At 37.7% G+C, this 16,282-nt stretch overlaps 1 protein-coding gene and 1 long non-coding RNA gene across 10 annotated transcripts in view; one reads left to right on the forward strand and one right to left on the reverse strand.

Moving 5' to 3' along the window:
* The window catches only part of rims1a (regulating synaptic membrane exocytosis 1a), a 73,804-nt gene that overhangs the window by 50,336 nt on the left and 7,186 nt on the right, over nt 1-16,282 (reverse strand). For all 9 annotated transcript variants that reach the window (XM_079635026.1, XM_079635034.1, XM_079635032.1 and 6 more), the window contains exon 3: nt 2,001-2,217. In XM_079635026.1, the coding sequence (XP_079491152.1) occupies nt 2,001-2,217 (217 nt within the window). The remainder of the gene's footprint in view (nt 1-2,000; nt 2,218-16,282) is intronic.
* On the forward strand, nt 2,141-3,202 carry LOC307010401. The gene is made up of 3 exons (XR_013800189.1): nt 2,141-2,265; nt 2,938-2,994; nt 3,127-3,202. It is a non-coding gene; the product is annotated as an uncharacterized lncRNA (long non-coding RNA).

A 16,282-nucleotide genomic window follows, 5' to 3' on the forward strand; every position in this document is an offset into this window, starting at 1 on the left:
ATATTGGATTTGGTGAGTCATTTTTGTTGTAAGGTATCTGTACTTTTACTCAAGTATGGTATTAGGTACTCTTTACACCTCTGCTGATAACCTATATCTTACAATAACTGTTGTTAATTACTCTGTCGATCCCACTGTCCGTGAGTGGGGATACAAAAATGTAAAATCAAATGGATGTAAAAATCTGTAGTTCTGTAAAAATGAAATCTGTAGTTCTGGATGTAAAAATCATCTCTGAAAGCTCCAGAGCTGTCAAAAGTCCGCCGGATGACGCATTTTGTCGACAAATAAGCATGAATTTCTCGGTCCAAGTAGCATGGAGAACGATCATTCTCTGATAATAAGCATTCTAAGCATTGTTCATTTACACATACTAGCAATATTGTAACAATACAAAGCGGTTTGAAACTAAGCGTTAGACTTTAAATGGTAGGAATTTTCGTAAAAGGTGCATTGAACTTTTTCAAGTCTGTTCACTCGGACCAACTCATGCTATACTCATAGCAACAGAATTATTAAGTGTACTTCATCGCTTTTAGCTACTCTTTCCAATCCACCAGATTGAGTAGGTGTAGCTCTCCATGTTTAACCTACAGGCATCTAGCGACTCCATTATCAAGCCTGCCACTCTTATTAATAGCACGCGCCAAAGGAATCCGAGAAACAACATGCGCTCATTTCAGCAAAACTAACCTAAGGGCAGCACCCATCTGATACCAACGGAGACTTCACTTTCATTGCAGAACATATGTGATTTCTGCCTCCTTCTCGGACACAGACAAGAGCACCTAGACACCTTTCCAAAAACAACACTGGCCCTATTTGAGCTTTCTCACATCCATTCTCAAATCTAAATGACAGGGTTAAGAAATTAATTTCATCAAGTGCCAAATGTAAGCAAAAATTACCCTTCGCAAGTATACTTTAAGAATTGCAATGCAATGATACAGGAGTTACATCTCAATACAAGGCGACAGTCAGACCATAACTAACATCAAATTATTTTCCCAGTGGAAAATTTACTTAAAAATAGAGATGACATTAAAATTTGGCTGATTCCAATAAGCAGATATTTAAGACGATTACCAAATTCTATACTATATTATTTAAATTAAAATTAAAAACACAAACTATAATAAAATATTATTGTTCCAACTGAATTTAGGTATCACAACATTATGCAGAATTAAAAATGTATATTCATTTTGAGATTTGCTAAAGATTACATTTAACAGTGTTATGAAATTATTGGCGATTTTAAAAATAACTTGCAGTGAGTGTTTGGATGGCGGCAATTAGGTCAGTTAAAAGTAAAAGTAGGGGAAATAAGCATATACAACTAAATATCCATTTTCGAACGACTCATGACAAAAATACAGATTATTCATTTTTCATAGGCACAATAACAAATACTTCTCATTAAATTATACAACAACAACAAAAAAGTATACAAAAAAATGGGTGTGGCAAAAAGTTACTTTTGGACAATGGTTCCAGTAGAAATGGCCTGGCTTCATTGTGTATAGTACATATTTACTACAAATGCCCAAGTGGATACATCCATAACTAAATCAGTGTGTTATTAATAATTAAATGTACCCCCATCTTCACCTCACTGACCTCACTCCCTACTCTCCTTCTGTTGACTCCCAACACTATTCATTATGAGTGAACACTAATTAGCACTCTGGATGCAGTGGAAGGAATATAAAGCGAAGGTAAATATCACACTCCAGGAGGTGGCCCACCATTTCAGGTGCTTCCCTTTGCGTGGTAAGGCTGCCCCCGTGGAGACTCAGTGCCGACTTGGGCATCCCAGCATGGGTGTGCGGCGACCCCCTGGTGACCAGCAGCGTCATCTCCTCTGACTAATGCCCAATTAACCTTTCTCTCATCCACCCAGCGCTCTTCTCTCCCTGTCTCTTCCTAACTTTTGCAGATGCAGGTCGAAGAAGCACGGCAAACAGTCTGGCCACTCACACGATGTAGAAGTTACTTACGTTATTGGAACGCAGAGAGACCCTTCCCCCGCACCGGGCACAGAACTTAGTCTGGCAGTATGAGCACAGGTTTCCGCAGCCATCAGCAAACTTGGTCTTGTGGCAGATGCCACAGGTGGGGGCGTCATCCTTGTGTTGGCCCTGCTGCCTCTGTTGGGGGGGCTCCGGCCCAATCCGCCTCACCTGCTCCTTGTAGTTGGCAACTTGCTGGTGCAAACTGGGAGGGGAGGGGAGATGAAGAAAAAGAAAGAGGACATGATCGACTGTGAGTATAATTTAGTTTCAAAATCAATAGTAGCCGATTTTTTAAAAATTACCTAATAGCTTCCTAATTTTACCAGCAAATTTAACATTTAACAACCCAATAACACTCAATTTTAACATTTTAACCCCAAAAAACTAACATGTTTACCCCCATCTCCCTGAATTTTACCAGCAAATAATTTTTTTTATTATTTAATACCCCCCACTTTTAACATTTTAACCAGATTTTTTTTTTTAATTACCTCATAACCCTGAAATTGAATTGGCACATTTTATATTTTAACTAACCACCTACCTGTTTTTAACATTTTACCAGCAAATGTTTTATTTTTTATCTTATAAAACCCATTTTTTTACATTTCACCAGAAAACTGTCTAATTTTTTTGTGTGCAAATTTTACTTAACCTAATAACCCCATTGTAACATTTCCCCAGAAAAAAAAAAATTTAAATTAAAAAAAAGAAAACAATAACCCATAATTTTATTTTATTTAATTTTAGTTTTTCCTAAAATAATTCCAATATTATTTATTCAGATTAATGGTCGATATGGGTTTTTCAATGATTAATTCTTAAACTTTTATATTTCTCCCATAAGGCAACATTTGTTGTATGTTAAAACTGACCAATGTGTCAGCAAGTTCAATGTTTGATCTACTTTTTTATCTCACAGGACAGAACCAAATAAACATCAATATAGCTCAGACGAAATCCCAAATCCAAATTTAAGGTATGTTGGGAGAGTATGTTGTTAGTAGGCAGTTTTATTCTGAAGCTAATGAACTGACTAAAAACTCATATTTCCTTCACACTCCAGCTCTCTCAATCTTTCTTTCAGTCTAATGTTCTTTCCACCATGTAGGGTCATCATCTCAAGCATTCACTCACAGAATGCTTGCAGACTACATGAACGCCTTCCAAAAAAGACAATCCAAACAAAACAGTGAGTAATATACAAAATAAGACGTTTCTTTAACGACATGAAACATACAACAAATATCCAGCAATTCCCCCTCTAAACAGCACAGACGTCTCAAGCAGGAATCTATCCATAGCTTTACTTACGCTAAAGGGGTCTTCCTCACAGACTCCTCCGCCATGACGATATGACGTGTATAAAAATAAGCAACCTACATAGAGAGTTAAAAGAATATGCTACCTACGGAAGGTGATGAATGCGCGACCAGCCATGCAGAACGTGCCCCAGAGAAAGACGAGATGATTTCAACACCTGCCCCCAGCCCTAACCTCGGTCTCCCTCCCCCTGTGCACCCCTACTGCTCTCCTGTTCCTCAACACCGGCACCAGCGAACACGTCCTATGGGTCAAAGATAAACATGAAGGACAAGCTACAACACACAAGCAACAAGGTGCACGCAAGATGTTCCAATTAGAAAACCAAATCAGTTGATGTTTCTTTGCAAGTGTCTCAAAGGTTTCATTACTTTAGCAAAGGTGCCATTTTAATTTGGGAAAACAGAATGCAACAGACAAACAAATGAAAAAGTTGTGCGTAACTGTTTGTATTGAAAGAAGATATACAGTAGTGTGCAAAAACAAAAGAAGCATTTCTAAATATCTATAAAATAATAATATTATTATATTAGAAATATATAGGGCATTTTTATACTTAATTTTATCTTCTTATTGTATCTATCTATCTATCTATCTATCTATCTATCTATCTATCTATCTATATCGCTATTTCTTTAATGGAATGATGACAGGAAAATTAAAACAGAAGACAAAAATAATAGACAATTAGGCATCAATATTAACAATATCAACCATATTACAGATATGTGCCACAAAAAAAAACTAAATTCCTTCCTGGTGAAATCTTTTTTTAAAAGATGAAATAAAGAGAGACACAAACGAGACAACCAGTGACAGAGTATAGAGTAAAAAAATGAAAGGTGAATAGCACCGCTCAGATACGTTGAAGAAATTTGACAAGAAACAGTTGAATTCATTTTGAAACTTCTGATTTTTTATTGGACTCAGGGCAAAACTAAGCACAGTTTGATACACTGTTGAGACCTTTTCTTAAACTATTGAAGACACATGTCACACTACTGAAGTGAAAAGCTGTGAACCAAAAGAGCCTCCCTGCGACGTCAGTTCATTATCATTACTGTTTAGGAGAAACAAACAAACATGAGATTTTCTTCGCTAAAGGTTTAATTGTTAAAAAGCTATAATTCCCAATGGCTTGAAATGGGTTGCAACCTAACAAAAAAGTGCTCTTCTCTGTTCAGTATTAAGATGTAGAATTCACCTTTCAAACTTTCAGACCACAATGACCTTTAGTTCTACCAGAAAGACTCGGGAGGTAAAATAACGTAGCAAAGCCTACATTTATTAACAGCCTAGCAAGCAAATATTGAGTTATAAAGTTATTTGGCGTAGGCCCCGCCCGTAGCTCGCAATCCGAGGGTAACGGAATCTGCATATCCTGCCTGAGACGAAGGCAGGGGCGCAGCCGACCCCCTGGGAGGTAAAGGAAGGGACCATCCTGGTGGTGGTGGGGAGGATGGAGGAGAATGTTGGCGTCAGCATCTGCAAACGCAGACATGTGTAAGTTCCGATCTTTTATACTACGAGTATTAGATCACGATTGGTTAGATGAGAAGGTAGAAGTGATGTAACAATTGAGTCTTCCAGGCAGAACTTGTGCTAAAGTTTTCTTTTACAGTAGCTCCGATGAACAATGTAGCACAAAGTCAACGTTGAGATGAAATTGAGCAGCACTATCTAAAAAATAATAATCTTTCAATACTTTTAATGAGAAACCGAGACAAACATTGAGCTTGGCACTGTAAAAGAACATATGAAAGTGCTTTGTATTCTGAACAGGAAATGATATTCAGGAAAGCAGCCCAGCCTTGCCATAATTGAGACAGCACATAAAACAAAGACCCATAAGTGAAGCACAAGGTTATACGAAAGTGAACCACAGCTTTACTTTACTAGCACAAACCCCTCTTCCCCATCACAAATCATTTGCTTCTCTCTCTCTCTCCCTTTCATCCAGGAATAGAAGTAAACCTTTTGTGAAATGCAAATCAGGCAGAGAGTCTGCAAGAAACGACGGGCAATTCACACAGGACTCCGGCATTAGCATAGAACTTGGAGTAATTAAGGTATGAGGAAGCTCTAATTAATGTGCTAAAGTGTGGGGACACGGAGGAGAGCTGGCTTGGAGATGCGCGAGGTGGGGCGCAGTTTTGCAGAGTTCTCCCCTACTTCATGACAGCTGGTCTCAGAGGCTGCTGATGTCGTCGGGCGAGCACATGGAAACGTCCGTGATTAAACAGCTGTCAGCAGTCGCTCGTACTAACGCACACCATGACAGGAGCCACAACTGTAACTCATTGGCTGTGCGCAGCGTTCCTGCGGAGGCTTTGGTCGGGCCTATACACGCTGGCCCATTTATCATGTCCGCTAGGCCCCACGGCTCCCTACATGGGCATAAATCCACCCTATCTGTGCCAGGATGTTGTATGAAAGGAAAGACGAGGGACAGAGATGTAGTGAAAGTACTGCTGAGGTTGAGTCAGTGTAAATTCAACATCATTCACGGCGAACACCGGGACAAACGTGCATTTATGAGGGAACAGCGCACGTTGGCAGCCTGTGATGGAGCCATAAATGCAGTTTACAAGCAGCTCCATTCATGTTTTTGAAGGGTCTCTTATCCTCACCAAGGCTACATTTATTTGATTTAAAAGTACAGTAAATCGAGTATTATTGCAATTTAAATTCACCATATTTTAATATGTAATTTATTCCAGTGTCACAGGGTCCTCCATAAATCATAATATACTAATGTGGTGCTCAAGAATTAACATTGTTGAAAACACTTGAGCTGTTTCATATTTTTGTGCAAGCTTAACTTTAATAAGATTGTTTGTAATATTATTTCTGTCTTTACCTTTTTAATGCATCCTTGCTGAATAAAAGTATTAATTATACATAAAATATAAAAAATGTTGTCTCTCAATAAGCAGGTACATGCACTACTGTATAGCCTACATACGTATATGTTTGTATATAAATATTTTGAGAACATGGATAGCTGTGGACAAACATATTATATACTGTATAGCAAGAAAGAGAAGGAAACCCCAAAGTAAAAAAACAGCTCTTCCTTCTCTTAACATTTTCTTGAATGACGAACAGGCCAGCACTTTATGCTGGCAGACATAAGTACCTATCGTAAGTACCTATGAGAAAGAAACGGTCTCAAGTCTTGATAAAAATGGGCTAAATTTAGCCTCTTAAATGAACGAAGCACTTTCACTTTATTGGTTCAATGAATTTAAAGGCTTCTTACGATATGGGAGCCGCTCATGTTTTTCATTTAACAGCTGTTTAACTGCATTTTTTTTTAAAGGCTTTTGCTTATAAATCCAGCAATGGCTGACTTCCACTTCTCACAAGGGGACCAAAGTCACTGAGGCCAAATCATTTATCTCATCACCTGGAGATCAATGTTTGAAAGTGAGCGGAAATCCATCAAAGTATCCCGTATGAAAGCATCAGGAGCATAGTGAGAAAATCACTCCCTTCCAATTTAGAAATGAAGCCCCCCTTCCAGATCCATGCATGATTGATTTCGGCAGACAAACACCTTAAAATAAATGGGGTTCAAATTAACTGAATTATTTGGTGTTTTGATTTTGCTGTTCTCACTTTGAAAACCAGTCACCAAAATGGAAATGCATCTGTTTGGCCCAGTGAGGGTTTAAAAAGGGAAATATCCATTGAGAGAGAAGACTAAAACAAAATGTTGCTACATTTCTTGAGTGACTTTTTTCAACCTTTGTTTATGTTACGGCTGTTAAACGATAAACGACCAGTATAATAGTATATAATATTTTGTCTAAATTAATCTTTTGTCTTTGTTGAAACGACTGGCACCTAACCCCCAATCGCTCCCTTGGTTCCACAGCAAAAATGTCTTCCCACTGCTCCGGGTGTATGTGTCCACGGCATGCAGTGTGTGGCTCAATGCCCCTAATGTGTGTACTGTGCACTAACTTGGATGGGTTACCATACTTGGCCTTCATGTCACTTCACTTCGCTTAAAAATAAAACACTAAAAACTAAAATCAAGCATTTCAAAAGCTACAAGTGAAGTATGCATCACAACATTATAAAGTACAGAATGAAAAATGGATATTTATTTTGAGATTATATAGCACTGACTTCCTCTTCACAGTTTCCTACCTCTCTGTCTGATACTGCTTAAATATCCGGTTCTGACAGTTTTCCAGATAATGCCATGAATGCTCAAGGTCTGGCTCTCCAGGACTGGCTGCAGTTCAGTTTGCCATTATTTCTACTCAGTCAGGCACTGAGGCTGAGGATGGGGGTTGCCATCCTCTGAGTGGCACCATATGGTACGATGAGCAGTGCCATGGCTGAGTCCTGCCTCCACCGGAACTTCCCCACTGAGGAGAGTGTTGACAGCGCTGCCCCCTGCTAACCCCACAGACCAGCCATGTGGCAAGGCTACGGTGCCGTTTCCCTCCGATATCCTCCTCTTTCAGCACTTTCTACAGCATTGTGTATTGTTCTTTTTTCGTTTCATATGCTTGTAATGGTGAAAATGACCTGATTTTAACTAGATTTTGTCTCCAGCTAAAACACACACAAGCATTCAAGAGTAAGAGCTCTCCTGTAATCGCTCACACTAGCTTTGAGTACCTGGCTGTGCTGTGAGACCTTTCATATCTCACTCTTTCATGTTTAGATTTAGATGTATATAGCATGTTTCCTCTTAAATAGAAAATTATCTATTCTAGTCCATTCAACTATGGTGACTTACTGTATGAACCATGAGTTGATTTTTAGTAAAACTAACAGATTTTTTCTTTTTCTTTGTGTTGGTCAAATTACAGCTGTCCTGGACCTACTTTAAATGTTGTTGCTACTCTTCAAATGTCTTTTATCTATAGATTTTATTGTGTTGCCTTTGTCCTAGACCCAGATTTCTTCTTACAATCTGAAAATCTATCACAAATGAATGAATTATTATTTATTAACTATGATCAATATCTATTATTCAATTTTTTAAGAAATGTTCTTCACACTAATGTCCTACTTATCCAACATTTTTAACACAAATTATAACTGTTCTTCAAACTAATTTCCTACTACCTCAAAAGTTAGTTTACTCGGTTACATAGGTCCAGGAAGCAAAAATATGAGACATGAAATATGTAATTTCCAAGCAAGCTGTTATTTAGTTAAAATATGCAAAAAATTAGAATATATATATATTTTTAAATAACTAAAATGCTTGCTATGAAATTAACCTTAACAATACAAAAGATTCTGCCACTTTATGAAAGTGTTTTAAATGTAATTTCCACCACGGAACAATATTAAATACAATAAATAATAAGAGATTATAAATGATTATAAGACACTGTGGTTGAAATGTTATGTTAAGCAAAAATAACAACAATTATCCTGTCATACACATATTGTTGGACATTAATAGTGTACTAATAAATTTAAGCACTAGGCTATTTAAACAAATTAAAAATTTTGTCCACGGGTTTATGAATATAAATAGTTCAGCCTCCCATATATAAATAGACACATACATTTCAATACATTATATGACAAGACCTGCAAATTAAATTAAATACAAGAGTTATGCAAATCCGCTAAAGCCATGATACGCATCACAAAGACACCTCATTGATATGAAAGCCAAATCACAGCTCTAGAGCATTATGAAATATCAGTGCTCTCAATCACATGCCCAGTGGAGATACTAGATGTCACAGAACACAGAGAAGGTCACATGACAAAAATGATGAGCACACAGAGGAGTGTTGTGCCCGTCACATGACCAGCCGCTGCCTCCCATAGGACAGGTAGAGGGAAGCAAGTGTACAGCGGTGTCCTCATTATGCCAAACTGGAGATGCAGCAGAGAGTCAGGGGAGAGATGTTACGTCCTCTCTGCGCTCTTAAGGCTACAGTAACACTAAAGTCCAGTAAGCCAGTCCCAGCTAACTTCAATGTTCTTTCCTTTACACTCTTGTTTTTTGCCCGTTTATTATTTCACTTTCTTTTTTTGTTTCCAAAGGAAGTTTCCAATCCCCTTCACAGATTCCCTATTGGGGTTTCATTCTAGCCCTTTGTAACTAAGAGCTTTTTGCTGTCAAGAGCCTTTACTGTGAGCGAGTGAGTGGAAATCTGCAGCTGTTACATGAATCCATCACTGTGATTTACATATTTAAAGGGATACGTTCACAATGAAAATTCTGTCATTGTTTACTCATCCTCATGTCATTCAATCCACACTCATAAGAATTATTTTCTTGCACAAAAAAGAGAAATTTTGAAGGCCACTCTTTTTCCATGCAATTACAATGAATAAAGGCGGCAAGAGCTTTCAATCTAACAAAAAAAAGAAAGAGACAAAAGCACCATGGTCCATGCACTCTGTGTTACATAAAAAGTCATACAATTATTCACTCATGTTGTTGTTTTTGTTGTTGTATTGCCATATCAGCTTCATAAGCTCAATAAGGCAGATACAGATTTTACATTCATTAAATACCTATAATTTAATAAAATACAATCACATTTTGTAGCCTAACTCTATAAAAGGTTTTTTAATTGTCCTTATAATAAAAAAATGGCTATTCGTTGATGATTGACAAATCAATCATTCAGATATTTTTTTAACCATATGTTGGGTTGTATAAATGATTCATTGAAAATATCTGACTCAAAAGAACAATTCAGCGGCAAATCGTACATACTTCTCTAATTAAGGTGAGCAAGGACAATAAATAAAGATACCCACAAAGCTAAAATATGGCTTCAGAAAACCTGAAAGTTCTTATAGTGGACCACTAATGTGATTTTTTTTATGTCTTTGCATAATTTTAAGGTTTAAAAGCACCAGACCCATTTATTCTAATTTTATGCACATTCACATTCAACAGGAACAATTGTTAAAAAAATTAGCTCAACTCAAACGTATCCTTTTAGTTAAAGAAAGAGACAGGTTTGGAATGACATGAGGGCAGATAAATGACAACAGAACATTTTTGTATGAACTTTACAAAAAGCTCACAGTTCAAATGTATATTTTATTTTTGCTAAATAACTTGTTCTTTTTCAGAAAGCTTCGTTTCCAAAAAGAACAGCGTAACTGGCCTGATCAGCAGCAGGCCTTTCATCCACGGCCGCGCCAAGTGGAGGAGTTGTACAGTGCCACCAGGACAATAGCATTTCCCAGAACCCCCTGGTGACGGCAGCAACTCTGTGCCAATTAGACAGCATCCTTTTAATAATGAATGGAGCCGAGCTTCAAATTCACAAGCAAGAGACATTGCACAAGAAAGTGAACTGAAAGGAATAAAGATATGGTCATATTTTTCCAAGGGTTACAGTAATGCAATAATGAACGTGAACTTGAGAGCTTGTACACAACAAAGACAGAAAATAATAAGTGGGAATGGGATATAGAAACAAATGTGTGAGCTTAGTAGGGTTTACTGAGGCATATACTCAAGTGGCCACTCTCTTCTGTCAATAATCCAACTCATTACTTTTTCCCCTTAAACAGCCTCTGTGACACTCGCATTAGCTTTGACCGGCTAGTGTTTCAGTTAACTAACCTCATGAAAACACTTAATAAACCTGTCGGCTTTTAAAGCCCCTGGCAAAATAGAGACCCGTCGTTAATTAGGGTGGTACATGATATGATGATGATGTCTATTTTTACCCTGCTGTGAATTACCCATTTACAAACAGATTAGAGTGGGTGGGAAAAGGGAGGTGTGAGATGGAGGGATGCGGGGAGAGAAGTGGGAAGAAAGAAACAGATGGAGAATATGTGCAGTAGCTGTAGCAATGTGGTGGATGCTGGGATCTCCTGATAAAGGTATCCATATGGCCTAGCTGTGCATCTACAGGATCAAACACAGCCCAGCGGAGGTTCAGCATTAAACACACACCAGGCTATAGCATGATAAAGCTAAACACACACATATACATACACATGTAAACACAAGCTGTGCAAATACTCACAAATGCACATGCAGCACCAGTTGGCATTATAGTAATATCAGGCAGCAGCCAGTTTGAGCAGAACCCATGCCAGCACACAAACACACACACACGCACGCACTTATACAAAACCAACAACGGCAAATACACTGGTACAAATTTTCACATGCGCCAGAGCGCAAATATACAACAGTTCAATAAACAAAAACTTCAAATAGAGTTACTTACATTTTAACACTATAATGTAATTTACTACTTTGTTCCTCTGATGAAAATAGTTGCAAATAAGTCAAATTTAAACTAATGTTTCAGGTTGTGCCGCATCTCTGAGCAACACACAGCAGAGGCATTGCTGAATGAATCAATGTTTTTGAACAAATCGGTTGAGTGAATGACGCAATGACTCGCTCATAAAAAAGACACTTGATTCGTTACTGACTAAATTAGTTCTGTTAACGAATCGTTTGACTGAATGATTCAAATGACAGTCACATGTCACCATCTAATGGCGTAACGATGTAACCGGAAGTTGCTAACGACTTTTCTGCAGTGTTGTGACGTATTTCCGAGTGAAACGGAATATTGAACAGAGGGCAGGGTTTTACTTCAGCGTTCCTCCTCTCCATCTCTGCTCACAGCAGAGTAACGGTTCGAGGGGAGTGGTTAAGCGTTTTCAACCCAAGCCGTCAAACTGAAGTCATCAGAAAAGGAACCATTCCAGACCGGAAGTAACTTTTCAGACTTTGATTAAAGATTACCACGGCAAACTATTTTTTTCTTTGTATTAACTTGCACAGATTAATTGTTCACCACAAGACTAGTAATATGGGCTAACAAAGTAAATAAGAGAAGCAATTCTTAATTCGAGGCCACAATATTTTTGCAGGGCTCAAAATGTTTATGAGTAATTTAAAGTCATTCATAAAATGTAAGTAAATTGGTTTGCGAAGAGCACACTTCTTATACTGTATGGTATTTTCCTACTAAAATAAATAATCGCATCATGTATTGTTTTTTACATTCAAACATGTCATGGTGAATACACACATTGGTCATACACCCCAGTTTTCTGTTAAAGCTACACTGTGTAACTTTTTTAGTTTATTCTTAGCTAAAAACACTTAGTTCTTTCAAAAATATATGTGCTCATTAATGTATATTTACTTCGTTCAAGTAATAAAGTATTCTCGTGAGTGTATAATATGCCATTGAAAATACATACGGGTGAGGGGTTTGAATGTCAGTCGCCATGTTGCCCCTCCATCTTGAAAGTACATTAGCCAAAGAGGGACATACCCGTTAATTCAAGCTTCGCCTTTCGCATCTCCGCAATTCACTGGCACCGGCCCTGTTTTTATTTTTTCCTTTCCCTCGCACCTCCGTCACATCAACTGATCTCTGCTCACAGAGAAAATGATATAGCCTACAATGTAAACGTTGCCTTGCGCTAGTGATGTCGTACAATATACAGAATAACGATAGCACTGATAAAAGTTACTTTACTAAGATTAGCTTGCATTCGTCTGGGACTGATAGCTGATGTTAGCAATGAAATGGTAAAAAAATAACGAAAACATAAAACTATTATTAATTTTACATAGATGTCATAACCTATATGTTAACTGACAAATTAAATTACTGCAAATTATAATAGTTTTCTAAAGTAACCTCATCATTTGAAGGAATACTCATGGACGAGGTTGAACTGGAAGCCATGTTAATCTTGGACTACATTGGCCACCGTAGGAGTTAAAACGAGATTGGAATCGAGAGGAACAGAAACTAATATTCACTGGATGGTCATATACCTTTTCACCGCTAGATGGGGGTAAAAATCACACAGTGTAGCTTTAATTTAAGTTTCTAAATCTTTCCAAATTCATGAGTTGGTCTTTGATGTGAAATGCCTCTCGGGCAATCAAATATGAGAAAAGGAACTAACTATTAAATCAAATAATCAAGAATATATTTTTAATACATAATTATTTATGTAGTTCAGATTTTTATTTGCCTTTCCACAAATATGATAAATAGTCATATATAGTCAATATATTTGTATACAGTACATTTGAAATCCTAATTGTTAAGCCCTGATTATGTATTACCATGGGCTTTATAGTTCCATAAGTTAGTTATAGGCTCCACTCTACCTCATACTTTGCAAATGTGCATTTATAATCTCACTTTATCTTTGTTGTTCTTTATTATTTATCGCATCACTCATTGTGTCATTTGCATTTTCCTGTTCTGTCAGTTTTGCAATTGCTTTGCTGACTTCATACCTGGCCAGTCATTTCAATAAAAGGTCTATGCAGGCTTTTTTAATAAGCTTGGCGATGATATCAAATTATATTTTAACACAGTAACATAGGCCTGAGGCTACAATTTCCATTATGCAGACTCAAAAAAACATAAGAGTGTTTGAGAATGACAGAAGAAACACTAGGGTACATCTATATAAAGTCTACAGAGCTTGTCAGCGCTCCCTGGGTACTTGACAGACACCATGGTTACAGCCCCAACGCGCTTCCTAATGTCTCCACCCTGAGTCTGGTTGTCACCCAAGCCATCCCATGAGTCTGAGCCCTAACCCTGTGGAGCAGGAAGAGGACATTACGGAGAGAGCAGACAAGAGGAGCCTCCAGGCCTCGCTAATGACATTTTCTCTTTTCTGCTGAGAGACACATGAAGGAAGAGACGGGAGGGACGTCACCGCTGCTCCAGTCTGACACTCAAATACTGTATGCCTCAAGACACACTAGTAAGCATCTAAAGTTCAAGTAGAGCAATATTTGGGCTCTTTTAGTTAGTACAGATCAGCCTTATACGTCTATGAGTTCTCAATGTTCTTTCTATGTCCTTTGCTTGATACCTAAGCACTCAATTGATATGATTTTAGGCACTGCCATTGCGTTTGTATTTTTCGGGGTGCTAAGGCAAGCATCACTATTACTAATCTTACCGTTAGAGATCTGAATAAACCTTACATTTCCATGCATATCTTCTATGCTACAGACTTGAATGACACATCAAATTGAATGAAACTTCTTGAAAATTGTGCAACTTTTGGAAAGAACCAAGCCATATCATTCAAAAGTTTATTAATATTTTTGAATATTATGAAATAAAGACATTTTTATGTTACTTTCTTTTCATCAAAGAAGCAGCACGGCTGTTTTCAACATGTTTATTGAGCACCAAAGCAGCATATTAGAATGATTTCTAAAGGATCATGTGATAAAAATGTGATTTATTTGATAAAAAATACAGTAAAATACTGTTTTCTCTTTTAATATTTTAAAATGTAATTTATTCCTGTCGTCGCAAAGCTTAGATTTCAGCATCATTACTCCATGTGTCATATGATCCTTCAGAATTTCTGAATTTCTTGAGCACCATCTTGAGCATATTATAATTATTTCTGATTCAGACAATAATTTAAGAAACGTTTCTTATTATCATCTAATGCATTGTGGTAAAACATTCACAAACCCCAAATGTTTGAATGTTAATGTACATTTAGGCCTACATTTATTTACATATTTGTTATACATTTCTATACAAAGCAACTTAAAACATTTAAAACATTTAATACATGTGTGTCTTCTTGTCACTATTTATTGATCAGGATGGATCAGGAAATGTCATGACCCAGTTTCGAACATGTGTCACCTATTTGAGTGCTGATGTCCAGCAGCTTTCTGTTCACCAACCTTCTGTTCAATACATTTAGACGATAGACAAATCACAAAATGATAAATTTGAGTCTGGATATAAGGGTATCAATCAGTGTTAAACCAAAGAGCAATTCTGCTTTCTGAAACATGTTGAGTGATACAGCGAAACATCTTACTGTCTAAATATCAGCATTCTCGCCCAATCAAATTACAGGACCAGAAGTAACTACTATCAAAGTCTCTTTCAAGAAAAGTCAGTTCACTCGGCAGCCATATTTTTTTGACGCATTCAGGTCGCTTTTTCAGGCATCCAAGACCAAGTCCTATGTATTTGAATGTGGAAATATTAAAAACTGCTCTCTATACAGTTCTAATAGCAGCTGCAGTTACTTTGCCAATTGGCGATTGGCTCTTTTACAGTATTTAAATGGCTGGATTTATTGAGCCATCCACTTTCTCCCATTCATAAGTGATATCAGTGCACCGTCTGTGTATATCTAAAGTTTTTGATCGCAGTAACCGGCAACCTGCGTGAAAGTGACTGGGCAGTAGCGCACGATTGATGTGTGAAAGGTAGAATGGACACTCTTCAATAGCAAAGCAGCTCAGGTTGACTGTAAATCTCTGACAGAATCCACTCTCAGATGGAGCAGTCCCATGTGGGTTGGTGAAAACAAGCAAATAGAGAGAAAAGAAGGAAAAACGTCCATATGCCTATCCGCACGCGCGGCAGCCAATGTCATTCAAAACAAAACACATCCATAAATAGACAACCCACTCTCTTCATCCAAGACATCCTGGTCCTTCTAAAACCCTCTTAAATACACAACCCTCTGCAACAACAAAAAAATGGCTGTGGACACAGTCGGCTAAACACGTCAATGACGTTACTTTCTAATCAGGCCATGCATTAACTGCTTGTGCTGTTTTTACACAAATGCATGGATGCATAAACTCTCTGGGCGATTACAAAAATCATTGATGCAAAAGGAACACAGAGCCACAGCTTTTTGGCCAGCTCAGGAATAAAACTGATGATGCTTGAGGAAAGTGACACTCCACCGAGGAAAACAGAGAGAACAGTGCCTACAGAACAGCCCGAAATGCACATTCCTCCACGGGAGTGCGGTGTAACTGAAGCTCCAGGTGTTGGTGCCACACTTCACTGACTGACTGTCTGACTGAATGACTAACTGAAGACTAATTCAAAAAAACATACGACTGACAGAAGAAGCAGACGCAGTAAAAAGACGACTTGAAGCTTACAGTTCACCACAGTTGTGGAGCTTAGTGTCTG

The sequence above is a fragment of the Phoxinus phoxinus genome, assembly GCF_949152265.1.
Source record: "Phoxinus phoxinus genome assembly, chromosome: 14".
In the NCBI taxonomy this organism is placed as follows: domain Eukaryota; kingdom Metazoa; phylum Chordata; class Actinopteri; order Cypriniformes; family Leuciscidae; genus Phoxinus; species Phoxinus phoxinus.